The sequence below is a fragment of the Melozone crissalis genome, unplaced genomic scaffold (genome assembly GCF_028551555.1).
Source record: "Melozone crissalis strain CALT ecotype California unplaced genomic scaffold, PUWL_Pcris_2 ptg000039l_1, whole genome shotgun sequence".
In the NCBI taxonomy this organism is placed as follows: Eukaryota; Metazoa; Chordata; class Aves; order Passeriformes; family Passerellidae; genus Melozone; species Melozone crissalis.
This window is the reverse complement of record NW_026535817.1, coordinates 2,154,028-2,178,881: the sequence shown is the minus strand read 5'-3', so window position 1 is coordinate 2,178,881 and position 24,854 is coordinate 2,154,028. Positions and strand designations below refer to the sequence as shown.

Genomic DNA, 24,854 nt, shown 5'->3' with positions numbered 1-24,854 from the left:
CTGCAAATCATAACCCAGCGCCTGGAGCAGCACAAGGGATGCTGTGACTTCTCAGCTCCCAAGCCCCTGTTCCTGGAGGAAACGAGTGCTCAGGCTGCAGCACCTTTTGTCTCCTGGCCAGGAGTGAGCTTTCAGAGGGCTGTGCTATCCCTGCACAGCCCTTCCAAGTGCTGCTTATTACCCCACTGCTTCCAGTGGCAGATTCCGACAGAAATACAAGGGCAGTTTCAAGATTTCAGGGATAAGCGGTAGAGTATGGTTCACTTCTCACTGACACCTCCATTCAGATTCGCGTTGGTCCTCAAAACACCTGAAAACACAGGCAGACAGGCAGGAACCATATGCAAAACCACTGAGTGAGGGCTTAAACTGTCTTTTCTATCCATCCAGGTTGAGACAGCGCCCAATTTGCAACAGAATCCCATTATCAGATTCTCTGCTGTGAACTACAGTCTCCATGCTAGAATAAAAGCTATAATGCCATTAGCAATAAAGACTACATCCTTTCCTTAGAGGATCACTGTATCAATTTTCTTGGAATATTTTAGATACTCTCCAGACCTCCAAATCTGTCTCTAAATAAGAAAAATCATACCTAGGTTCTAGTCTCCATAACCTGCCTCTACTGATGCAGTTTCCACCTTTTCACTGCTGCATTCTATGAATCACACACAACACAGGGTGCCCACAATACTGATAAGCCATGTTTCTGATGTAAAACAAATTCACAGCTGCCTCACAGCTAGCTGAGACTTTTGGACTACAGAGAGAAAATTCAATAATTGGTTGGAAGGGGAAGCTGCTGCCAGGAAAGTCTTTTTGCAACACTCATGTCTTCTCCCAAATCTTTGAAGAAAATCAGTATCAAAGGGAATCTGTGGAAATCTGAATGAGGACAATGTTGACCCTATAATTAAACAGTCTTTTAAAAAGTGGGTGAGAGACAATTAGGATAGCTTCTGTGTAGCTGAATGTTGACTACAATTGAATTGAATTTTCACACCTTTTAAGACTTACCCATCCTTAGCTGCTATTCAAAGCTAAATCTTCCCCTTCTGCCCTATACACAGAGTGACTGTAATGAAGAATCACACTTGAACAAAGAGTGCATTTACCCTGTGATTCCCAGAAAAGGAGTCACCAAGGAGCCTACCATCACACAGAAGTTCAGGGTTGGGAATACAGCTAGCCCATCCTGTGCCATACAAGGCTGAAATGGTTGCCAAGCCATGCTGTATATTGCTTGGGAGCAAATTTCCTTCCTCTAGAGCCTCTAAAAGGCGCCAGAGCTAGGGCATATGGTTCAGTTAATCAGGATAACCACTGGGCTTTGCACTTAACCTTCAGTGCTGCAGAATCATAGATCTTCTGATAATCTGTTCTAGTGCATCTCTACTCCTACAAATATTTTTGCAGGAAAAAAAAAAAAACTGAAAGCAGAGCAAGCAAGAGAAAGGGAAAAAAAAAACAATATAAATGGAAAAAGAGAGAAAGCCAGAGGAAGAACCCAAGGGTGACAAAACCCATGTCAATAAATCAGCTGAGGAACATTCCTAGAAATGCACAGCACATATTCCAGGATTCCAGGTTAATGTCAACTTTTATAACAGCAAACAGAGCACTAAGAGCCATGTCCACTGAGGGCTGTTTTCCCTATGAAATGACAACCGCACAGTCAAAGACACCCCTCCAAGCTGAGCTCACAACAGTGAAGCATCTTCCTGCCACATTCTTTGTCACTTAGAGGTCATACCAAAACCTCTTCCTTGCATCCATATCAAAGCCAGGTTTTACAAATACTCAACATAGTCAACTGTCCTGGACAAAGCTGCACTAGCAGGACCCAGCCAGGAAACATAAATAAAAAGGTTGAAATAAATAACTTAATTACTGGTGCAGTTACATGAAATTACATCTTTACTGTAGTAAAAAAATTGTGGAAGATAATTTTGCATATAAATTTAGAATGACAATAACAAAGAAGGAAAGAAATCCTAATTCCCTCACATGATTTATGGGCAAGGATTTACTTAGCTTTCATGAGCATGATGCTGCATATTCTATATTTCCTTAGTTGAAAATTTACCACCAGAGGAGTTTCAAAAGTTCCCTTGTGCAATAATTTATTCACCATTTGCAATCTGCTAAGCAATTTTTCAAATTTTCAAATGAACTCTTTCCAGATTTTGGCACTCTTAAAAAAAGAATCTAATCATCCTCTGCACTGCCCATAGCACCAAAAATTGGCAGAAAAAGAGCACATTTATCACAAGAGTAAATTTATCCAAATAACCTGATACTGAGAAAAAAAAAAAAAAAAAAAAAACCAACCAACCAACCAACCAACCAACCAAATAAAAACAAATACAGAACGTGGCAAGAAAAATTTAATATTTCCAGGAATTCACTGCAAGACTGGAAGACATACAGGCTTGCCTTAGTAAGCACTGTGTTCCAGAGTCCAAACTATGTCTCTCACCGTTCCCAGCTGGTCATTCCATGAGCTGTGGCAATCCTAAATCCTGGACAGCAAGCAGCACATTTCAATATAAACTCACTTATCCCTGACATGTTTTTCATGTAAAACACAGCCTATAAGACAAGACTTTACACTGAAGGGATCAAATCATCCTCACCGTATCAACAGGTGAAAAAACTACAATCGGATCCATCTGCTAGGAGAAAAGGCAGATGTAAAACTGCAAAGGAGGTCACCTCCCAGGAATGAATCAAAGCCAGGAATGGAGAGACAGAAGGGATGGGCATCATCACAGCACCTCTCAGATCCACATATTTCTACATGCTAACCAGTGTCTCAGCAACTGCTGACTTCAGTGACAAGCTATTATTTTGTTTATCGAAGATTCCCATCAGCAAATCATCTCTTCACTGCCTTCCAAAATGTTCCATCCTTATGTTCCAGATCAGAGGGACTTGCAGTCTGTGGGCTTGCAGCTTAGGCAATATTCAATTATATAACTGCCCTCTGTCATCCTGTGATCTTTTTTTGATTTTTGAGAGGAGGAATGAAAGAAAGGAAAGCCCAGTCACTAAGCTGCACTCTCATTTACACCACCACATGCTCCATGGAAGCTACTGCTGGAGTGAAGTTTTAAAGGGCTCCCCTTATTCATTTCCATGCTTTGGTTCCATATCTCTTACTTCAGAGACACAGCAGCATGACTCTGGGATAAAAGAGTGAAGAATCAGGCTGCAGTCTGCATTTAAAAGCCTTCTTGCCTTCTACTACCTAGCAAGAGAAGAAAAGAGCTTCTGCTGTGCTAATTACTTATTGTCTTCTCAGTGTTTGGCTTCACTGGTTCAGATTATAATTGCTTACAGTTTGTAAATAGGGTCTTCCATGACCAACTGACTTTAAAGGGTCATACTGTGTATTCAGTGTGCTGCAAAAGGCAGGAAATTTTATTAACTTCTCAGATGTTTTTGGCACTTTTTCAAACAGGTTTTCCTCAAAAACTAATCAGCATAAATACTGCCTTAAGACTTAGGTATTAATTGCACAGAGTAACACTCTTCCATAAAATATCTCCTTTCAGGCAAACTCTCCCAGCTCAAATCTCAAGAGTCAAATCTGTCCACAGCCCTTGAGAAACTAAGAATAGTTGTTATGCTCACAAGGGGATTTGCTTTATTTTAATAGATGTTTAAAGTTGGCTCTGATGTCTTTGTGTAAACTCAGGTTGCCAAGCCAGATATCTGACCACAGTGCTCATTTATGTCAAGTCCCACCCTGTCAAGTCAATACCTTTTATGAAACATCTTTCTTGGAAGAGCAAAATGAACTCTGAAACTTGGACTGCCAGCCAGAGACACTCCTCATGGTCAAGCAGGATCCTGAAGCATTTTGCATGGAATGCATAGCACTATTGGCATTCCCAAAGAAAACTGTGCCAACACAGCAGATGTCAAAAGTGACAGCTAAATACACAAAGAACTTTTGAGATTACAGCACTAAATATTAGTCCCGCTGTCTCTGATTAGCCTTTACTTCTATAGCAGGCATGTGAGCACTCCTAGGAGCCAGAAATTAAGCATAAGAGGCAGCACACAGAGATACTATGGGGACTAATTTTTGAAATCTCTGAAAAAGAAGAAATGGAATACAGACTTGAAACATAAAATATCAACCACCCCTGTGATTTCTCAGTCAACTCTATTTCCATAAGTACATCAAGTGCCAGTGTTCAACATCTTCATATTGCAAACTTATTATATTAAGTTTACAACTGTTTCCAAAAGACGTGTGAATAACCAAATGTGGCTTTTATTTTGCACTGTAACTTGACCCCAAGTTCAAGTGCAAAATAAAAGCCACATTTGGTTATTACAAACGGCATTATCACATCCCTCTTGACAACCTGAAAGTCCCAAGGAGCTTGCTTTTCTTTCCTACTGCTACAGTCATACCTGCAGGGAACTAGGCCTACCCTAGGAACTCAAGTGTGCTTATTGTTAAGAGTCTGGGAGGCTTAACCAGAGAACAGCCAGGTGCCTGGAAAATGCAGGATCTCTAGCAAAGGATCCGCATTTTGCATTTCAGAACCTGAAATGGTGATGAAGATGGCCAGAAGACAATGGTTATTTATCTAGTGTACTGCAATTAAAGTGAGGTTTGGTTAAAAGGTTGTCTGCCGCTCTCACAAAAGCTTGCCATTTAAAAAGCAGCAGAGTCTAAATTCAGAGGATTCAAATACAAATATACTGTCACACCTGGGTTTGATGAATGACTTCTATGTTTCTATCTTACATCATCATTTAACATCACCCTCCTTTTATTTCATTTGTGGGGAACATTATTGTCCTCAAGGAAGTTTGTGACCTTTTCCACCAGAGGGACAAAACCTCAGATTTTACCTTTATTGCCCAGCTCCCTTCCAGCCAAAAGATGAAAGGAGCACCTCTGCTCTCTCAAAGAAAGTTCCAGCATTTTATTTTCTCCTGAGGTCTATTTGTGGAAGTGCTCCCAGTACTGCAAGTGGTGTAGATCATGGTGAGAAGCACTAGCAAATCATGATGCTTGCTTGGAGGCAAGGAAGCCATAAAAACAAACCTGACACAGGGCTGTAAAAAATAAACATCTGCCTGCACCCAGCTCCTGCATGGAAATGAAGGGGAAAGAGGGCAGAGGCACAACCCAAAGCACTTCCTCCAAGCTGCTTTATTTAGTGGGTCTAGTGGGTCTAACTTCCTCTTAACTACTCCATATCATCACATATCTCATTGCCAGACTTAAATAAATGCAAAAGGGAAGAAGTGAAGTGATTGTGTATCAAAAGTAGTTCAATTTATTACAGCAGTGTGACAGTGTTCACAGGGGTCTCAGGTTGAGGGAAGAGACAAGGATCTGACTCCATATTTCACAAGGCTTGATTTATTATTTTATTATATATATTACATTAAAGCTATACTAAAAGAATAGAAGAAAGGATTTCATCAGAAGGCTGGCTAAGAATAGAATAGCAAAGAATGATAACAAAGGTTTGTGGCTCGGCTCTCTGTCCGAGCCAGCTGGACTGTGATTGGCCATTAATTACAAACATCCAACATGGGCCAATCACAGATGCACCTGTTGCATTTCACAGCAGCAGATAATCAATGTTTGCATTTTGTTCCTGAGGCCTCCCAGCTTCTCAGGAGGAAAAATCCTAAGGAAAGGATTTTTCATAAAAGATGTCTGTGACACAGCGGGCTCTCCTGGGAATTTGAAATTATTAATTCCCTGAGCGCCTGATTTATGAACAGTGTCTACTTTCCCCAGACAGGATCACTTTTCTTAGGAAAAATGGACCACTGGCAGCAGTTGGCAGTGGGGGAGTGAGGGATATTTAGAATTATAAACAAGGGAACCTGATCTGGGAAATGTGCCGACCAGGCCACGTAGCTGAGAAACCTAACCCATCCCCTCCTGCATAACAATATCATGGCCAGGGAAAGAGATCACAGTGGCTGTGAAAGGAATCCAACTGAAAACAGTGCTGCCTGTCACAGTACCCTCCCCACACTGCCACAAGTACCTCAGGGTTTGCAGGGAGTGGGGCTGGGGTGGAAGCAGAGCCCTGCCTTGATCTGTGAGTATTTCTACTGTCTATGTTTGTAATTTGGGCAGGGCAAATGACAGAGAAGCACTTTGAGGAATGCAAGGGAGCTGGCAAGGCTGCTATCATTCCCAAAATGATCTACTCACACTCACAGCCTGGCAACAAGCAGCCTGAATACCAAACTCCTCACTCAGTTCCAGTGGAAGGTACAGGAGGGAATGCTATCCCCTTAACCCCTCTAATAGCTGGACTTTTGGGGAAGCATCACTGGGAGCATATTAATGACTCCTTAAACGAATAAAGGAAGGCAAATGCTTAGATGCACAGAGCACAAAGGGAAGAGCATACATCTCTGCATGTATGTGCATAAAAGGAGCCAGATTTTTCATACTTGCTAAATTCCTTGACATTTAACTTTGAGCAGGAGAGTTTCCACAATGCCAAGGATCATAAAGGAACAATTTGCTGCTGTAGGTTACCATTGATATTTCAGCATGAATGAAAATTGCACCATTTGGTGATGAAAAGAGCAGCTATTTGTAATAAGGAGCACCATGGAAACTGAAATACCATTTACCAATGTGATATGTAATGGAGTTCATTCATGCTGTATAAACAGATATGTGTGGGCATAAAATACTGTAAAAATTATGTTTTAATCTCCCCAGCCAGGAACAGAGATCTATTCAGATTGTAACTAATTCCTGGCAAGAGATCTATTCAGATTGTAACTAATTCCTGGCGGCTCAAGATAGCATCAGGCCTGTTTAACGTCTGAATGCAAGATTCCTGGACCATCAAGGATCATTTCGTTATCTCCTGCACCTGGGAGAAAACATGGTACTCAAGGACCCATACCAACTTATTACATGTGAAAGCAAACTTCCCCTGTGTACCAAACTTCTGTCTGCAGATCGGGACCCGTCTTTGTCTATTTCAACATATGTATGGAAATAGGTTTGCATTCGAAGGAGTGAATAGAAAGATGTGGTCACCTGTGCCTCAGGCAGAACAAACTGCATATAAGCTGGATGCTGGAAACACTCAGTGTGAACCTTAGAGGGGACGTTGTCACTCTGTAGGCCGAACCTCTGGTTTCACCCAGCGCCCATACCCGGGACTGACGCTCTCTTGATTGTGGTGGTTGCTCGAAATTCTATTTTTTTGTAATTGACCAAATAAATCGTTGTTAAGTTTTTCATAAATTCGGCTATAGATTTGATCATTTATAACAACCAAGATAGGGTCTTCTTCTGAAGAAATTCAAAATGAGAAAAAATGGTAAATGCAGGTGCCTTAATGCATTAGCATTTTTAAAGATACAAAAAGGTGTAAATGAAATTAAAAGGAGATGTCTTAACAATACTGCACTGCCATGAAGGTGGCTATCTGGCAGATAAATTGTTTTCTCTGCAGAAAGCAGGGAAATTCTGGTCTTGCTAAGGATAGCCCAGCAAAGCACCTACAGATGTGGGACAGCCTATACAGCCACTGAAATAACTCTGTGGGAGTTCTGACATAGAACAGAAATCCAGAAAACTTCATATGTGAGCTTAAATATGCCTTTGCAGCACACAGTAACTGGAGGCACTTGAATGGAGTTCAAAAGGGAATGTCAACTTTTTCTACTTTATTACCTTCTGTGCTTTGAGTAGGGAAACAGTAAGCTGAAATCCTCTCTCACTAAAACTTCATAATGCTGAAACTACAATCACAGGCATAGGAGAAAAGCTTATCCTTGTCCTTTTTGATGAAGTGATATCATTAATCAAAATATGCACAATTTTCAGAATGGCCAGTAAGGCTGAAGTTTCCTTTTTCTGTGTTCAAACTGAGAAATCCTGAACATCATCTTAAACATAACCTTAGAGAGTTAATCCTGAAACTCTGCTGCAAATCAAGTTCCCTGCAGTTGATAGTGACATGAAATAGCCTGAATTAGTAGCCTATTTCAATTATCTTGGACAGTATAATCAATGAGACAGGATTTTAAGGCTGACTCATCTTTCCATTGCACAGTGTTCAGTGTACCCTCTGCAAAATGCCCTACTCTTCCGTGCTAAAATCTTAAAATGAAAGTGATAACAAGGGTTCATACAGAATTTACCACATTATCTCTTATCCTGACCCATAACATCAGCTTAAAAGGACCATGTACTGGCCATCACAAATCCCTACATCCTGGCACTCCGCAGCAGCCTGTCCAGCACCAGCCTCCCTGACTTCTGCATTTGAAAGTAAACCTAGATAATCATAAAGAGATTTAGGTTGAAAGGGACAATTAAACGTTCCCCTACTTCCCTTGAAGAGCACAGACACCTTCCCCTGGATCAGATAGCTCAGAACCCCACCCAGCCTGGCCTTGAATGTTCCCAGGATGGGGCATTCACCACTGCCCCAGGCAACCCATTCCACTGCTTTGCAATTGTAAACCTCTTCTTCCACGTAGCTAATCTAAACCTATTCTCCTTTGGTTTAAAATCATTACCCCTTTTTCTGTACATTGCAACAGATCCTGATAAAAATTCTGTCTTCATTTTTCTTGCAGGACCCCATTTAAAAACACCAGCTCTGGGGAACAGAGACAAATTTATGTGTCAGTGTAGCAATAGTGCTTGCAAGACATTTTTTCAGTAACCAAAATAAGCACAAAGCAAATGGCAGCTTTTGGGCCTCTGTGTGGGCAAAAATATATTCTTAAAAGCAGAAAAAAATATGTAATTCGCTGCACTCCAGGGTCATTCCAGTACAGCATCGTGACTGTCAACACTTAACACCAAGCTGAGGTGGCCTAAAGCTTGGATCTGTTCATGTCTGGGATAGTCCGCAACTAAGAAAAAGCCTCTGCTCGTGACTTTTACAATCACCAAGCAAGAACCTTAAAGCATTGCTGGTTTTTTTCACATCCATTGAAATATTTCTTCCTTAGACTCACAAGCAGCTTATCCTCTAATGGGAGTTTTGCCCAAGGAAAATGAATTTCATGGTCTTCTACATTCCTTGTGGATAAATCTTTACTTTTATCTGGTTTTGCTTAGCAACTGGATTTTTTTTTTCTGTAATAAACAGATACGATGAACTAGAAGTGCCTGTCATTCCTTTACAGTGCTAGATCACTGATAAATTTTCTTTCCTTTAAAACACTCCCACATAGAAGTTAAACCTCTTGCCATATCAGAGTGCTCCTATTCATTATCCATTCTTATTATCTATGGAGTAGGTCTCTAAATTGCTGTCAGATCTTTCCAAGTGATGGTATCAAAACTATTCTTGTAAGGGATTTTCCATTCCATCATACTTCAAAAAATTAAATACTGTTATTGTATAGTCCACTTTTTGACAATAAACAAAACATAATGTCAAGGTGAAGATGGAAATAACAGCACTTGTTCAACAGCAAGTGCTACAAGTGAATGAGGATTGACAGAATAAACCACAGCAACATTACTTGTGAAATGCAGATTATTCATTTCACAGCACCCCTGGAGCATTAATAATCTTATATAAATCCTCTTAGTTTACATTACATGGATATAGCCTGTACTGTAATTTAAATGACTAAAAACCCTATGGTCACTTATTTAACAATAGTTGTTCCATAAATAAAATATCACTGTCACTTTGTGTTTAAAATTCCAAGATATTCACAGCCAAATATCAACATGTAAGTGACCAGAACCTGCTCCCAGAACATCTGCACACCCATAAGCACTCACATAAAACAGCCATCATGCTGTGAAGGGGTGTGCAGGGGAAAAACAATCTTAGCATTCACTAGGTAAAGATCAATTCTCCCTGATGGAAATTCTGCTGTAACACAGGAAATTATGTACTCATCTACAGGAAAGATATACAAAGCCAAATTGTCTCATTTTTATATGCTATTGCATATCTTAAATACAAGCCAGCAATCTCACCACCTATTAAAAATGAACAATCAGATAAGAGAACCCCATTTGGTGTCTCATACAAAAAGACTGTGTCAGAGTAAGTCATTGTGCTAGCTGAAGTAAGTGGAACATATTCCTTTTCTTGCGTGTGTAATACCATTGCTATTGGAATTGTGACCATGCCAACTACTCATGGTGGCATGGCATGTGTTATTAACTCTTTGTGCATTATAAAACACCAATCTGATGTGCATGACTGCAATAAAGAGCATATGGCCCTTGCCATTTTTGTTGCCCATTGCTCTGTTTGTATTTTATTCTCCGATTTTGTATCTTATCCCAGTAAAAAATGCTGTCTTACTCTCTCTGAAAGTCATCTCACCACCTCTGTCAGATGATGCTAGCCAGCACCAGCCCAGTGGCATACTCCAGTAAAAGATTTGCTGTTAATGGCAAGCAAGATGCTGCTACATGTGCTGGTGTAACACCCTGCTTACCCAACACTGCCTCAGCACTCTGCTCTTCCTCATTTTTGAGGCTCAGCATTAAAGAGAAAATGAAATAAAAATTGGCAGAAGAGGGTCATCCCCTTCTGGCTCCAGGAGAGGATGCACCACATACAGATCACAACATTGCACTATGAATTAAAGTAGCTATTGCTGCCCTATATAAATAACCATACGTAGTGGGGGTCATTTGCTGTCACAAATACCAGGATAAATGGCTGTGAGACCCCTTTTTCTATACCCAGGCTATAAACCAACACTGACTGTACCCATGAGAAAAGGCTGACCCGTAATTTCATAAGGAATTTCAGGGTTTTGGCTGGGGTTTCCAGCAAGATTTCAGTGCCATTTGAAACACAGATTTAAATCTCAGACCAAAACATTAGGGCGAGTGCTCTGAGTCACCTCCACAAGAACTAATGCTGTTGGTAAACACAGAAATAAGAGCTCAAGCATCAGACAAATCCCGGTTCCAGTTTTAAAGTGGGGAGGAGAAAATCTGGGAGAGGTTTACCTACAACACAGAGCAGCACCCACACTAGAAATTCTATAAAACACACTTGCTTTCACAAAGAGTGCAACACCCCTAGGACCCGGGACAGGAGATGTGAGGTGCAGCTTCAGTGACTGCTCTGAATCACCTCAGCTGGACTTGTCACCCTAGTGAATTTTCTCATGTTTCTATCTACCCCTAATACACTATTGCCCATCACTTTTACAGTAATTTCAGCCAGGCCTCCTGCTTAGGAACCACCAAAAGAGAATGGAAATGTCTAATGGAACCTTCACTGTGGCCGAGAGAAGAGCTGCTCAGCCCTGAGAAACCCATCATCTCTCCAGTAAAATATACTCTGTTCTGCAGCAGAGCATCAGTCTTGCAAGGGATTTTTATTCCCACCATGAATATTTTGCTGAGCAACTCAGGTTCCCCATGAAGAGGAAACTGTCACCCTTCTCTACAGGTACTGCTATGTAACGCAGTGAAACAGAAATAGATGTTAGAACAGTTTTGCATGTGTTTCAGCTGGTGAAAATGAAGGAAAATCCAGGGCAACGGAAACTTCATAGGTTACAATATTTTGTGTTACATTACCCTGCTGGTAAAGCAGATTACGATTTTTCCAGCTACCCAGAGAGACTGTGGATAAACATTTGTTTTACTTCCTTAGGAGAGCTGATTCATAGTAACCATGATTCACATAAACAAACAGAAGTGATTTAAAAAAAAAAAAACAAAAAAGTAAAACCAGCAACAGGAAAGCAAACAAACCTTGCACTCAGCAGGTTATCACATTGGCAAACAAAATGAGCCACGAGAGCTAGAAAGGAGCAATGTGTTGTGCAGTGGCACGGCACCGTGCACCACACACTGAATAGCCACTGTGGGGACAGACAGATAGCCACTGTGGGGACAGACAGGGCCAGCACATGGGCTTGCCACATCCTCACATCTTGGAGACACCAAAGCTCAGTGAAACAGAGGGGCTGCAGGACCCTCTGCAGCACCCAGGACACACCTTCTCCACTGCGGAGCAGGAGGGAGGGCAGGAAGCTCCTCCACCCAAGCTCCCTGGACTTTGCTTCCTCAGAAGAGGTGCCACAGGCTTGGCAGAGGAAAGCCTGTTTGAGGGCTTGTATCCTAAGTGTGCACCTCCACGTAGATGTTTGCCCCTTCTGTGTATACTGCAAGCAGAACCTCACCCATACCTTCTGCTGTCACCTATGAACTAACGAAAACAGGCACTTGTAAAAATCAAAAGATTGAAATCATGCAATAGTTTTGGTTGAAAGGGACCTTAAAGACCGTCTAGTTTCACCCTCTGCCGTGGACAGGGACACTTTCCCCTTGACCAGTCTGCTCAATCATCATCCCTTCAGAAGAGATTAGTCCAGACCCCCTTTCTCCCCTGGCCCTGGATAAAAAGAAGAGATAAGGACAGGCATCACAGCAGCCCAGGCATTCACATGTCCATTCATCTGGTGGGTTTGCAGGAACCTCTCTCACCCTCCCAGGATCCTGCCCCAATGATGCATTTTTAGAACTATCAAATAGTTCTAACAAATAATCATCAAAAAATTTTAGTTGTCTCCAGGATTCTGAAGGAATTTATCCAGTCATTTTCATTTCAAGTTGGTTCTTTTATCTTAAGCCACAGAGTCTACACAAACAGAAACAAACATATCAAAGCAATGGCTTCTGAAGTATTGCCTTAATGTAGATCTGCCTTCGAGGAGGAGGAAAATCCCTCAGGCAGCACGCGCTCCCACCCTGCTTTGCCATACTCCCTCCCAAGAGCACACACAGAACAGAACCACTACTGCCCCTGTGTCCTGGGATATAGCAGTATGGAATTACACTGGGATATAGCAGTATGGTATTACACTCTCTGCCCTTGCAATTCATCTATTTCCTTTCATCCTCCGCCTATGCTTGCTGTATAGATTTGATTTTTCAGGTAGCTGACTACTGTCACAGACATCTTTTATGAAAAATCCTTTCCTTAGGATTTTTCCTCCTGAGAAGCCTCAGGAACAAAATGCAAACATTGATTATCTGCTGCTGTGGAATGCAACAGGTGCATCTGTGATTGGCCCATGTTGGATGTTTGTAATTAATGGCCAATCACAGCCCAGCTGGCTCAGACAGAGAGCCGAGCCACAAACCTTTGTTATCATTCTTTGCTATTCTATTCTTAGCCAGCCTTCTGGTGAAATCCTTTCTTCTATTCTTTTACTATAGTTTTAATGTAATATATATCATAAAATAATAAATCAAGCCTTGTGAAACATGGAGTCAGATCCTCGTTTCTTCCCTCAACCTGAGACCCCTGTGAACACCGTCACAGACTACCTTCCTGATTTCTGACTAATGTCTTGGCAGTATCCTTATTACATTTTTGAGACATAAAAGGAGTTAGAATAAGATTCTCTATCAGACAATTAGGGGGAAAAGAGCAGAGGTAGCACTATTCATTTCAACTCACATATCCACAGATAAAACCCAGCACAGCAATACTTTATCTAACCATGCATCTATAGCACTCATTTTTATTCTGCCATTTTCCCACTCACTCTTCTCCAAAACCCATGCCAGGTGTGTGCTATAAGTTGACTTTGTATGAGATAATAATTCAGTTTATAAAAATAAAAAAAATACATAGAAAAAGACAACTACTGTGTTTCTTTATTGTGCACAAAACTTTAGGTATGAAAACTGCATTGCCTCATCCTGAATATTTCCACGGCCTTCAGCTTGACTTTTATGTGAGTAGGAGTATTTTACACAAGGAATATAAATGTTAGAACAGGCAATTATACAAGTGACCTTGCCTTGCTTCATTCAATAGTGAATTATTAGTCTTCTCAACTGCAGTTTTATAAGACATCCTTATCGTCTTAATTAATGATCAAGGAACATCTTTGAAATCTTTACAGACACTATAGATTACATCACTCTCTTTTCTAATTTACTCATATTGACTGGCATATCAGTTTAAAGCCTGCCACAGGTAGCTCTTCACTGCAGTCAATTTCTAAACAGAATATCACTTTTCTTTTTTTTTCTTTTTTCTTTTTTTTTTTTTTTACATAAAACAGAAAGATAATAAAGACGAAGTAGGAGTTAGAAAGACCTGAAGACAGTTGAACCAATTCAAATGCTAAAGTGGGGTTTAGAAATCAGCTGCCAATGACAAAGATACAGCACCCCAGGGTTATTTCTCCCATGGTGTAGAATTTCACCACAGGACTCAACAGTGACATAAGCACCCCAAAAAAATGGGGTAGGGGGAAAAAAAGCAAATAACTGCACATGGGAAAAGGAAAAATAAATAACAATATCTGATAATATGTATTGAATGTGTGTCACGTACACATCCCCGAACATCATAGACTGTAACAGCGTCCCTAACTAAATGCCTCAGGAAAACATGCAGCCTCTGGAAAGCAGCAGGCACACACAGTGGCTGCCCCTGCCTGTGTCAGAGGAAAGGAAGAGGAATAGTGCCCGATGAAATCTGCAGCCCTTTTGTTATCCCTGCTGCTGGAACCTTTGCTCCCTGTGAACTCATGCAGTGAGTCATCTTCCCAGACCCTCTGCTGCCCGCTTCTCCTGCCCCAGTGAATTCAGAGCACTGCTCAGACGCAAGGTGCATCTGTCAAAGACAGGGCTGGGGATTTGCCGTGTTTTCTGCATGCATCTGGGTCCCTCCAGACTCAGGCTGCACAGCACACTGTGCTCTCTATTCCCTCTCTCTTGTGACACAGCCCTGCTGTGAAGTAGGACCTCATGCACTTGTGAGGCAGGGCACACTCAGGTGAGGCAGGAGGAATTTGCATTCAACAGCCAAGAGTAAGGAAAACAAGAACAGAAGGATTGAATCTGCATCCTCACTTAATTATATATGGTAGCTACTATGTTGAGAGTCTCAAAAATTACAGGGCCAAAGAAACGTCTTCACTACAAGACTGCAGGATAACCCACATTATCAAATCCAAAAATCCAGTCCAATGTAATTGAAGTTAACAAAAAAAAAGAAAGAAACCAATTATTTGGACTTTAACCACAGCTTGGGTTACCATCCAATTCCATTCTGAATCTTTCCCCATTTTTACCTCAAGCTGGTAACACAGTTAAAATCACAGTTTTCCTTCTTACTCTGGTTGGAAGTATTTTGTGAATTCAGTGACCCCCAACAAGTCCTATCACAGACAGAACCCAATTAGGGCTCACAAGCAAGTTGCAACCCTTGAATCATTTGCATCTATCACATGAAACTCAATCACATTTTGTCAGCAGATCCAACAGATTGTCAAGATTAGGCCATTTATGGCACATCTCCTGAGGGGTGGGATGGAGAGTAATCTTAGGTTACAATGTAAAATGTAACCAAAAGTATGTATGTATTCTATGACCACTTGTTAAAATCAGCTGGGGCAGTGTTCTTTATCTCTCCCATGACTCATGCCTGATAACTCCAGGGGATATCTTCTGTTAATGGGCCATCAAGCTTCACTGAATTACTCTTAAAATTACACCATCCCATTGTGAGAGGCTCCGCCCAAGGGGAGGAGCCAAGAATTCCTAACTGCATATAATCTGAGATTTGGAGCACCACAAACCTTAATAGCCTTATCTATTGGATTCCCAGAGGACAAGAGCTACATAAACACCACTGGATGGTCAGAGGAAGACCAGACCTTTCTACAGGATCCCTGCTCCAACAGAACCACACCTGTCACTGCAGGAGGGCTGCAGCCACCATTTAATGGGACTGCTGCCAACACCCTGACCCACAGCGTGTCAGGTTGTATCCTCACTCTGTCAGGTTAAGCCATTTTTTTTCATTTATTTTAATTTTCCTATTAAATTGTAGATCTGATGTGGAGTCTCTTACTGATTTGCTTTCAAACTAGTGCAAGAGTGAAGAAAGGAAATGTTGGAGCCAGAACTCAGGAGTATCCAAGGCAAGGTTGGAGGGGGCCCTGAGAAGCCTGGTCTAAAATCTCCCAAACTAAGAGTGAAGAAAGAATATAAATAAAAGGCAAAGCAACTCAGGATAGTTGAGTCCCGCTCATAAGTGAATTTCCAACTTCCAGCAAGAGCACCATCCTCCAACTAAAAAGAATAAAATAAATTTATGAAGGGAGAAAAGTTTGTTCCCATACTGAGATGTCAGAAATCATGCATCCAAGACTGAAATACTTAGTTTCAGAAATGAGTTATTAGTAATTTCTAAAAGAAACAATAATTAATGAGCTGAAGATGTGAGTCATAGTAAGGAGCCAATAAGATTAGTGAGAAAGCAAAAGTAAAGATCATTTTATTAAGAACAGCTGGTGAGTCAGCTCCCCTGAGAGCTAGTAATTGTCTATTTGTCCCTCTCAAACACACACAAATACTACTGAATCGCATTCTTAATTAAATGTTTTTCATACATTTTACAAATAGCAAAACTCATGCTTGGTTTCCTGAAAGTAGATTTGAGCTAGTAAATTAATTTTTCTTTATTTGGCAGATTCAGCTCCCCATTAAAGGATTTTCTAGATGTGAAAACACAATTTTATCACTTACAGAGGGCAAAAATAAACTGCAGAAATTGTTGTTGAATTCACCAGGTTCGGACACCTCATCTGAGGTGCCTCCCAGATAACTGAAAGAATTTAGGCAGACTGCAATGCTGTTAGATATAGTCAAATTTAGAAAGTATAAAACTTGTATTAAAGAGACACAGAAATAGCTGGGGGGAGGCTAATTAGGGTTATGATGAAGAATGAGTATTCAAGTGCAAAAAATCTACCAAGACATAAATAATATATAGAGGAAAAAATGCAAATGCTCACTTAACAGACGTGGTTTTCCCTTTAAGGTAATCTGATGGATTCACATGAGCAAATGGGCTTTACAAAATACTGGAAAGATTAGCATTTGTCTCTTTTCATTATCTTCAGGTCAAATATCACAATGTAATCCTATAACTTCTGCACTGAATATTTGGCACTCTAGCTTGACATGAAGAAAATGAATTGAAGTCAAATGTATCTTTCAGGAATAAGCAGAATATAATGATACAAGAAAGATTTCAAGCTCCAAGCAGATAAACCTTTCAAGAGTCTAAGAGTAGTGATATTAATATTCCTCTTCAGAGTAAATCTTGTCATTAAATTATAAAATAACAACCAAAAACTATAAGAAGCAGAGAGGCAGAAATATCAAAGGTTTGCATCCTCTCAATTAACACTGAAAAGGTTTTTTTACTCTTTTGCTTACTGGGAATCTGATCCCTAATCAGTGGTTAGATTGACAATGAGCAACAGTGCAATTCAAGTTTCTGACTGACTTTGTCAGGGGGCTGCGTTTTAATGAGAAGTGCCAAAATCAGACGGCCACAAATAACAAGGGAGCTGGAAGAGTTGTAGCATCTCAGCCACCATTCCCCTCCCATGGGGATGGGTCCCATGCAGATCCATCTGCATCTCTATAATTCTCAGACAGATTGAAGAACACACCCCTAATATTTTATTTCTCTCACTCAGTCCTCATAGACGCAAAGTTGACTCTATAATTAGAATGAATGGGCGGCACACATTAGCTAGACATGACATTCACATTATTTAAAAACAGTATAAAAAGAGATTTTATCAAACATTTTGATAGCCTGATTTTATAAAATGTCTGATGATATCAAGCTCAGGTGGCTTGCTATACAGCTACTGTTTCTTGGTATTTTGGAAAAGAAGGAATAAATGAAGTGAGAAGAAAGTGGAAAAATCTAATAGACAAACTGACTGGTCTCAGACACCAAGGTCATAGCAAAGCAATTCATTTCTTGGTTTTTCAACAGCACAAGACATGATTTATCAATCTGAGACTACACTTATAAACACTATACATCTCAATAATATGTTCTTTGCACTGTGTAATTTTTTAAACAGTGATACATTGCCTGGGCTGGACCAAAGTTATTTTACAAACAAAAATGAAATATTTGCAAATGAAATGGTTCAATAAGGCAGGGGGGTGGGGGGTGGGGGGTGGGGGTGAAGGTGAAGGAGAGAAATGGAAAAAAAAAAAAGATAAGAGATAGAGAGACAAAAGAAAGGATTATGCCAAATAGCAGCTGTGCTTAACTGCAACTGCAAAGTAATCTATGCTGTAAAATGTTTTCAGAATCCACATCCTTTGAAATTCTATTATTTTTGTCCACTAAATGAAAAATATTCCCTAAGTTCAACAACACCAACAAAAACCTACACTGCCAAATAAATAAAATTATTTAGTAAAACAAGAGCCATAAATTAACATCTCTCTCAAGCTGCCCACTTGATGGCAGACAGCCTTGAAGTCAGTAAGGAATCTGAGTCTAAGTTTCCCTCCCCTTAAAGTGAAACAATATTTTCTCTCTCTTCCAACACAAGCCTAATCTTCACAACTTGAAGAATTCAGGCCAATCATCTACTCATAGTGAGGATGGAGCACAATTTTGTTAAAGTGGGATTCACTTTGGCCAGCATCTGACACAACCTGGCTCTGACTTTGACAGGGCTCTGAAAGTGTTGCTGTGATGTGAAAACACTTCTGTGTTAATCTTCTCCTCTGGAGGCTGCCAGAATTCTTGATGAACTATAGCACTGATCCTGCAGTGCTCTGCCTAGGGAGGGAAGAGGGAAGTGCTCTTCAGGCATGAGCTGCTTTCAGGGTCTTGATTGAAAAAACTCAGCCTGTTTCTTGAGAGTACATAGTGGGTGTAACGGTTTTCACAGGGATCTCAGGCTGAGGGAAGAGATGAGGACCTGACTCCACATTTTAGAAGGCTTGATTTATTATTTTATGATATATATTACATTAAAACTATACTAAAAGAATAGAAGAAAGGGCTTCATCAGAAGGCTGGCTAAGAATCAAAAAAGAAAGAATGATAACAAAGGTTTGTGGCTTGGCTCTCTGTCCAAGCCAGCTGACTGTGATTGGCCATTAATTACAAACATCCAACATGGGCCAATCACAGATGCACCTGTTGCATTCCACAGCAACAGATAATCAATGTTTGCATTTTGTTCCTGAGGCCTCCCAGCTTCTCAGGAGGAAAAATCCTAAGGAAAGGATTTTCCATAAAAGATGTCTGTGACAAGTGGGTGCTCATGGATACGGATGAGATCAAAGACTATGTACAAGAAATTAGTCTGGAGGTTCATGCATGATTTCTACTCCTAAAAGTTTCCTGCTCCAGAAAACATGGCTCCTATCAATTTTCAGGTGACAAACTCCCTCAGAGACCTGGCTGTTCCTTCATTCACCTATTATTTAACAATAAGACCTCAGTTTGAGACTGATCCTTATAGTGTAAGAAATCAAAAAGATCAAAGCTGCAGGTGATGTGGCTGCACCAGTTTGTTTTGGTGAAGTTCTGCTTCAAGAATTATTTAGGTATTTTATTTGAAACAACAATTGCTATTGACCCAGCCTGTACATGCAAAGCATAATTTTCAAAAAAAGGAAAAGAAATTTGTTGTCACACTTTAATGTTGTTCCACATATTCTTGATACTAAAATTATTTCAGGCTATTTTTAAAAATTGTATATTAAGACTGCAACCCCAGCTCCTTCTAAAATACACATTAACTTTGTGTTTCTTCGGGTGCTACTAATAGCTGCATGAGAGAAGGAGAGAAGCATTTGAACAAAGAGGAATAAAGAAAGGAGTTCAGGCTTAAAAATGAGACATCAAAAAGGGGTTTAGTAAGAGACAGAAACAGCTACTTTTACATCCTATGATAATTGGGGTTATAATAATGTCCTTACACAAAAGAAGGAACAGGGGCATTTCCAAAGTGAGAATTCAACACTACTTCCAAAACTCTGTTCAAAAAGTAACGACGATCACTTTGAGATTTTTTTTAAAGTGTTTCTGTTCTTCCTTCTGTACTGTCAAGGATGCTTGATCTCCTTGCTCCCGCTTTGCTCATTCCCTCTGTTTCTGCTCTCCCTCTCTAGGGTTTTGTATTGCCTCACCACCCCAGTGTCTCAGACCCAGAGTATTTATCCTACTTATAGACCTAAGTGTGGAATTTATTGCACCTGGGCAGGCAGCTGCACCTCTACAGATTCCCACAGCCTCCAAAGCCCTTCCTGCCTCTACAAACAGCTGCTTGGAGCACAGAGGGGACTGGCCAAGAGCACAAGCATCCCCCTTTCCCTGCCTCTCTCCTGCATTCCCAACAACACATGCCATATTCCAAAGGGTCTCCCTGGTGCCATATACCACAGAAAGAAATGCAATCCCTGTCTGGGAAACTTAAAGTCTAATAGCAGATGCTTCCACCTTCCAACACATCTCAGGATATATTCTAGGGCCCACCACCAAAGAATGTTTTGGGTTGGAAGGGACATTAAAGATCATCTTGTTCCAATCTTGTTGCCATAGGTGGGGACACCTTCCACTGGGCCAAGCTGCTCAAAGCCCCATCCCCACTCTCTGCTAGAGCATTCCTGCCATCCCTCTGCTGTAAACCTGGCACGTCCCCTTGGTACATTCACTGGGGGTTTGCAGCCTGCTGGTTCACATGGGCATGGAGCTGATCATTCACCTCAGCTGCTTCCAAAGCTGTTGCACATCTGGAAATGCACAACTGTGACTGATTCTCAGGCAAACATTTACTTTGACAGCTGCAGGGCAGAAGACCTCACTATGCTCACCTCCTTTGCTGTAAGTAATTTGCATCCATCCTAACCATTGAAAAACATTACAAATTGCACATCTGGATGTGTTACAAGCTCTAAGTGGTCCAAGCCTGTACTTTCCTCTTCCTTTTTAAAATCAGCAGCATCATACCAACAGAAGTACCATACAGTAGAATCACAGAATAGTTTGGGTTGGGAGGGAACTTGAAGTTGTAGCTCCAAGCCCCCTGCCCATGGGCAGGGATACCTTCCCCTAGACCAGGTTGCTCAGTGCAACCTTTAACATAATGCTCACAGGAAGAGTGAAAGACAGCATTTTAGGTTAAAAAAAAAAAAAAGGCAGTTAATGCCATTTATTAATAGGCATTAATAAATGCCTACAACAGCAGAATAATCTGTGGCTCATCTAACATTTGCATTGGGTTTAGTGGGAGCTGAGACAGCTGCCACTGAGATTAATCCACACTATTCTCTTGCCCTGTAGCTTTGGGAACCATGGTGGAACAGCCCGTGGTTCAGGACATCTTTCCAACAGACCCATTCACAGGTGACAACCAAATAAAAAATATGTTCCAAATGTGTCATTGAATTGCTTATTTCAGCTCAAGGGAGTCCAGAATCCCCACTTACAGGTGGTACAGAGGTCTCTGTCACCATAGACAGTAACAATCCATTTGCCCCACCATCACCTGCCACTTATTTAGCAATTTTTAATATCCCACTCTCTTCTAGTCTATATTATACCTTAGCATGGAGATTGTAAAAACTGGGCATCCACTCATCCTCTCAAAGTGCAGCCTCAAGAGGAAGAGTGATGAAGGGAAGTTTCAAGAGTCTTGTGATAACATTGCACATGTAATATTGAGGTGGTTTTTTTTCCAGTGCCATCCTGGAATACACTAAATCAGCCACGTTACATGGTTTACCCTCCAGTCCTACATCCTCACTAGCAGCACACATAACTTCAGCAGATCTCCAAAGACAACCTGGAGTACAGAGAAGTTCTCCTGAGATGGGAAAAGACAGTCTTCTTCCCTCACATCCTAGCTGCAATGGAAAAACATCATCATAATTGAACCAGCACCATTTCTCTTAGCAGAGATATATCATGCTTTGAGGGGTGCTTAGCTTTTAAAAGAGAGAGGAGCTATGCTTTTCTGTCCTATGCAGCAGAGAGCAAAATGTTCAAAAATAGGCATTCCTCTGACTTCAGTCACAAAAAACTCAACAGATGTAAAAATAGCTATAATGAAAATTACCAAGAATTCCAGTTAAAAGAACCGCAGACACAGAAGTTGTTTGAAAAGTCACAAAGGGTGTAGACATCTGCACGTTTAAAAAGATCACACGGTATTGGTGGTAACCACATGATAATTTACAAATTTTATTGCTTCTACCTGAATTTAATCATACCACCAAGACTCTGGCTCCTAACCTATCTCCCCAGAATTTCCTGAAGAGCTAGATGTCTTGGACCAGAATCCCTTCACAGCTACATTTAGTTTCACATTTAAAATCAGTCTGTGACACAACAATCTTTTAAAAGTAAAAAAAAAAAAAAATCTGTAGGTTGTCTTTTGGTTTTAGTGTCTGTCCCTCATGATTTTATAAAGAGAACAGATCCTTGGTAGTTAAACCCTAGATCATCCAGCTTGAGTTCATGTGTGTCCCAAGCCTGGGAATCTTTAGCCAGCTGCTCTTTTTGACGGTGTTCACAGGGGTCTCAGGCTGAGGGAAGAGATGAGGATCTGACTCCATGTTTCAGAAGGCTTGATTTATTATTTTATGATATATATTACATTAAAACTATACTAAAAGAATAGAAGAAAGGATTTCATCAGAAGGCTAGCTAAGAATAGAATAGCAAAGAATGATAACAAAGGTTTGTGGCTCGGACAGAGAGTCTGAGCCAGCTGACTGTGATTGGCCATTAATTACAAACATCCAACATGGGCCAATCACAGATGCACCTGTTGCATTCCACAGCAGCAGATGATCAATGTTTACATTTTGTTCCTGAGGGCTCCCAGCTTCTCAGGAGGAAAAATCCTAAGGAAAAGATTTTCATGAAAAGATATCTGCAACAGCTCTCCACTGATACAAATGCCTTAAAAGCACAGAAGCCTTCAGGTTTGAAAAGAACTCTAAGACCACTGAGTCTAACCATGAAACCAGCACTGCCAAGTCCATCACTAAACCATGTCCCCAAGTGCCACATCTACACATTTTAAATACATCCAGAGTCATGTTTACTAAACCACAGCTCCTAAAATGGCATCTTATCAGAACTGAAGATTACTAGTGAAAAACTTATTTGTATATAGATATCTGTCATAATGATTATTCACAAATATTAATGCAGTATTTTCTACCTGGTCTCAGATTCCGGTCACACAATTCTCACTCTACATATCTAGATCACATCAAAGAGTCTGCTAAAACACAACACGTCCCAAAGTCACTGAAACAATGGAAATCTGCCAGTGTTTCTAACAGCCTCATGTTTTATCATCCATTTTCTTATAATTTCAGGCCTCTGAAATAGCACCAGATTTGGTTCAGACTTTGAAGAAACCAACAAAACTCTTCTGGATGCTCCCAGTCAATGGCTTGGGGTTTTCTTTCCCTCTATGTCTCAGATTCATATCATCTGAGTGCACAGTGCTGAGGGTCCTTTTAAAACAATAAGCAATTTGGTACCCAGCCAGCTATCTTATTTTAAAAATCTAAGAAAATTTAGCCATTAATTTCTTTGTCAAGTAAATAGCTTCTTTTCCTCGAGGAAAGAAATTGATCTGGAAAGGCACATTTTCTTTAACTTTTAGAAAAAGTTAGTAGCCTTTTATTACTGGCCCCATGTACCAAAACACATCTACCAAAATAGATGGGACAAATCAAACTCTCCCTAACAGGACAACTTTCCATGTTTTACAGGCAGGTGATGTGGGACTATTCAGCTCTGACTGGAAACCCATATCCCCTGTTCAGTTTAATTAGATTGGATGCTTTGTGGCATGTATTCAAGATCCTGCATTTCTGAGACATCTAGAGCAAGTAGAACTAAGTATTTCATTAATATTTAACACAGCAAAACTGACAAATATTGCAGCAGATAAGTTTCTTGGGCAAGATTTCCCTGGCAGGATATCAGTAGCTTCCACTGAAAGGAGCCGCTGATAGTTACTTGTATCCTGAGGGGGAGAACCAGAGCCCTAGAGACAGATCCACTTAATCCTGGAATACACTAAACCAGCCACTCTTTCAGTGCAGATAAAAGCAGAATACATAATAAGGTCACAACAGACCAAAAATAGCAAATTTTCGAGCAGTTGCAATTCAAACAGATACCAAATCTGCTGGAAGGCAAGCAGCTTGACCAGCATACAGAACTTTGAAGATCACTACTTTTACAACGTTTCTCAAAAGTCAAGCAAAACATTAAGTACGTACTTTTCAGGGTTTTCCACTTCTTCGGTGACAAAATTGAGGTAAAACCTAGAAAATAGTTATAAAATGTATGATAAGATTTATTCCTATACTTTTATTCTGTATTTCTTTCACTAAGAATCAAGAAGATGATTTTAGTTAAGCACTGCTGTTAACTACAGTAGGCTTTGCAGGCCCATGTTTGGATTAAGGAGAGAGGGATATTTAACCTTCCCTTATCCTCACGCTCAGGAAGGGAATTCTCAGAAAAGACAGCAAAGCAGGAGAAGAAAAAGACAGTGACTATGTACAGTCAGTGTGTAATTATTTTTTTTTCCCCCTGAGCATACTACACAGTTAATGGTTTACCCTAATTCCATACATACGCACACACATGCACACTTCAAGCTTTATATTCCATTTGTGCTTGCTGCCTTTTATCCAGCACAGGCTGCACTCTGATCACATTCCAGCAGCATTCAAGGGAGAGCTCTGTATGGGAATTCATAGGAGCTGCTCACCAGGCACAGCCCTGCATGCAAAGCTACCACAAGCCCCAAGGCCACTGAACCCTCTGTTCTACATTTATTAGCACTCAGTCTGTGCCTGCCTGGAACACAATTGTGCCTGGCTCAGAGACAGGCCCAAAGTCAGATCTTGTCTAATCAAACAGAGCAGTCAGTACAGCACCTATGCTCGTCTTCTGATCTTGTGCAGAAAGACAAATGGCACCTGAGCCAGCACTGCTGCTGTGAATAAACCACTGGTGACCAAGCTGGCAGGAAATCTGGGA

At 40.7% G+C, this 24,854-nt stretch overlaps 1 protein-coding gene across 2 annotated transcripts in view; it reads right to left on the bottom strand.

The window, feature by feature from the left end:
* Window positions 1–24,854, bottom strand: part of SLC7A11 (solute carrier family 7 member 11) — a 63,661-nt gene that overhangs the window by 16,980 nt on the left and 21,827 nt on the right. For both annotated transcript variants that reach the window (XM_054283829.1, XM_054283827.1), the window contains one exon: window positions 24,086–24,130. In XM_054283829.1, the coding sequence (XP_054139804.1) occupies window positions 24,086–24,130 (45 nt within the window). The remainder of the gene's footprint in view (window positions 1–24,085; window positions 24,131–24,854) is intronic.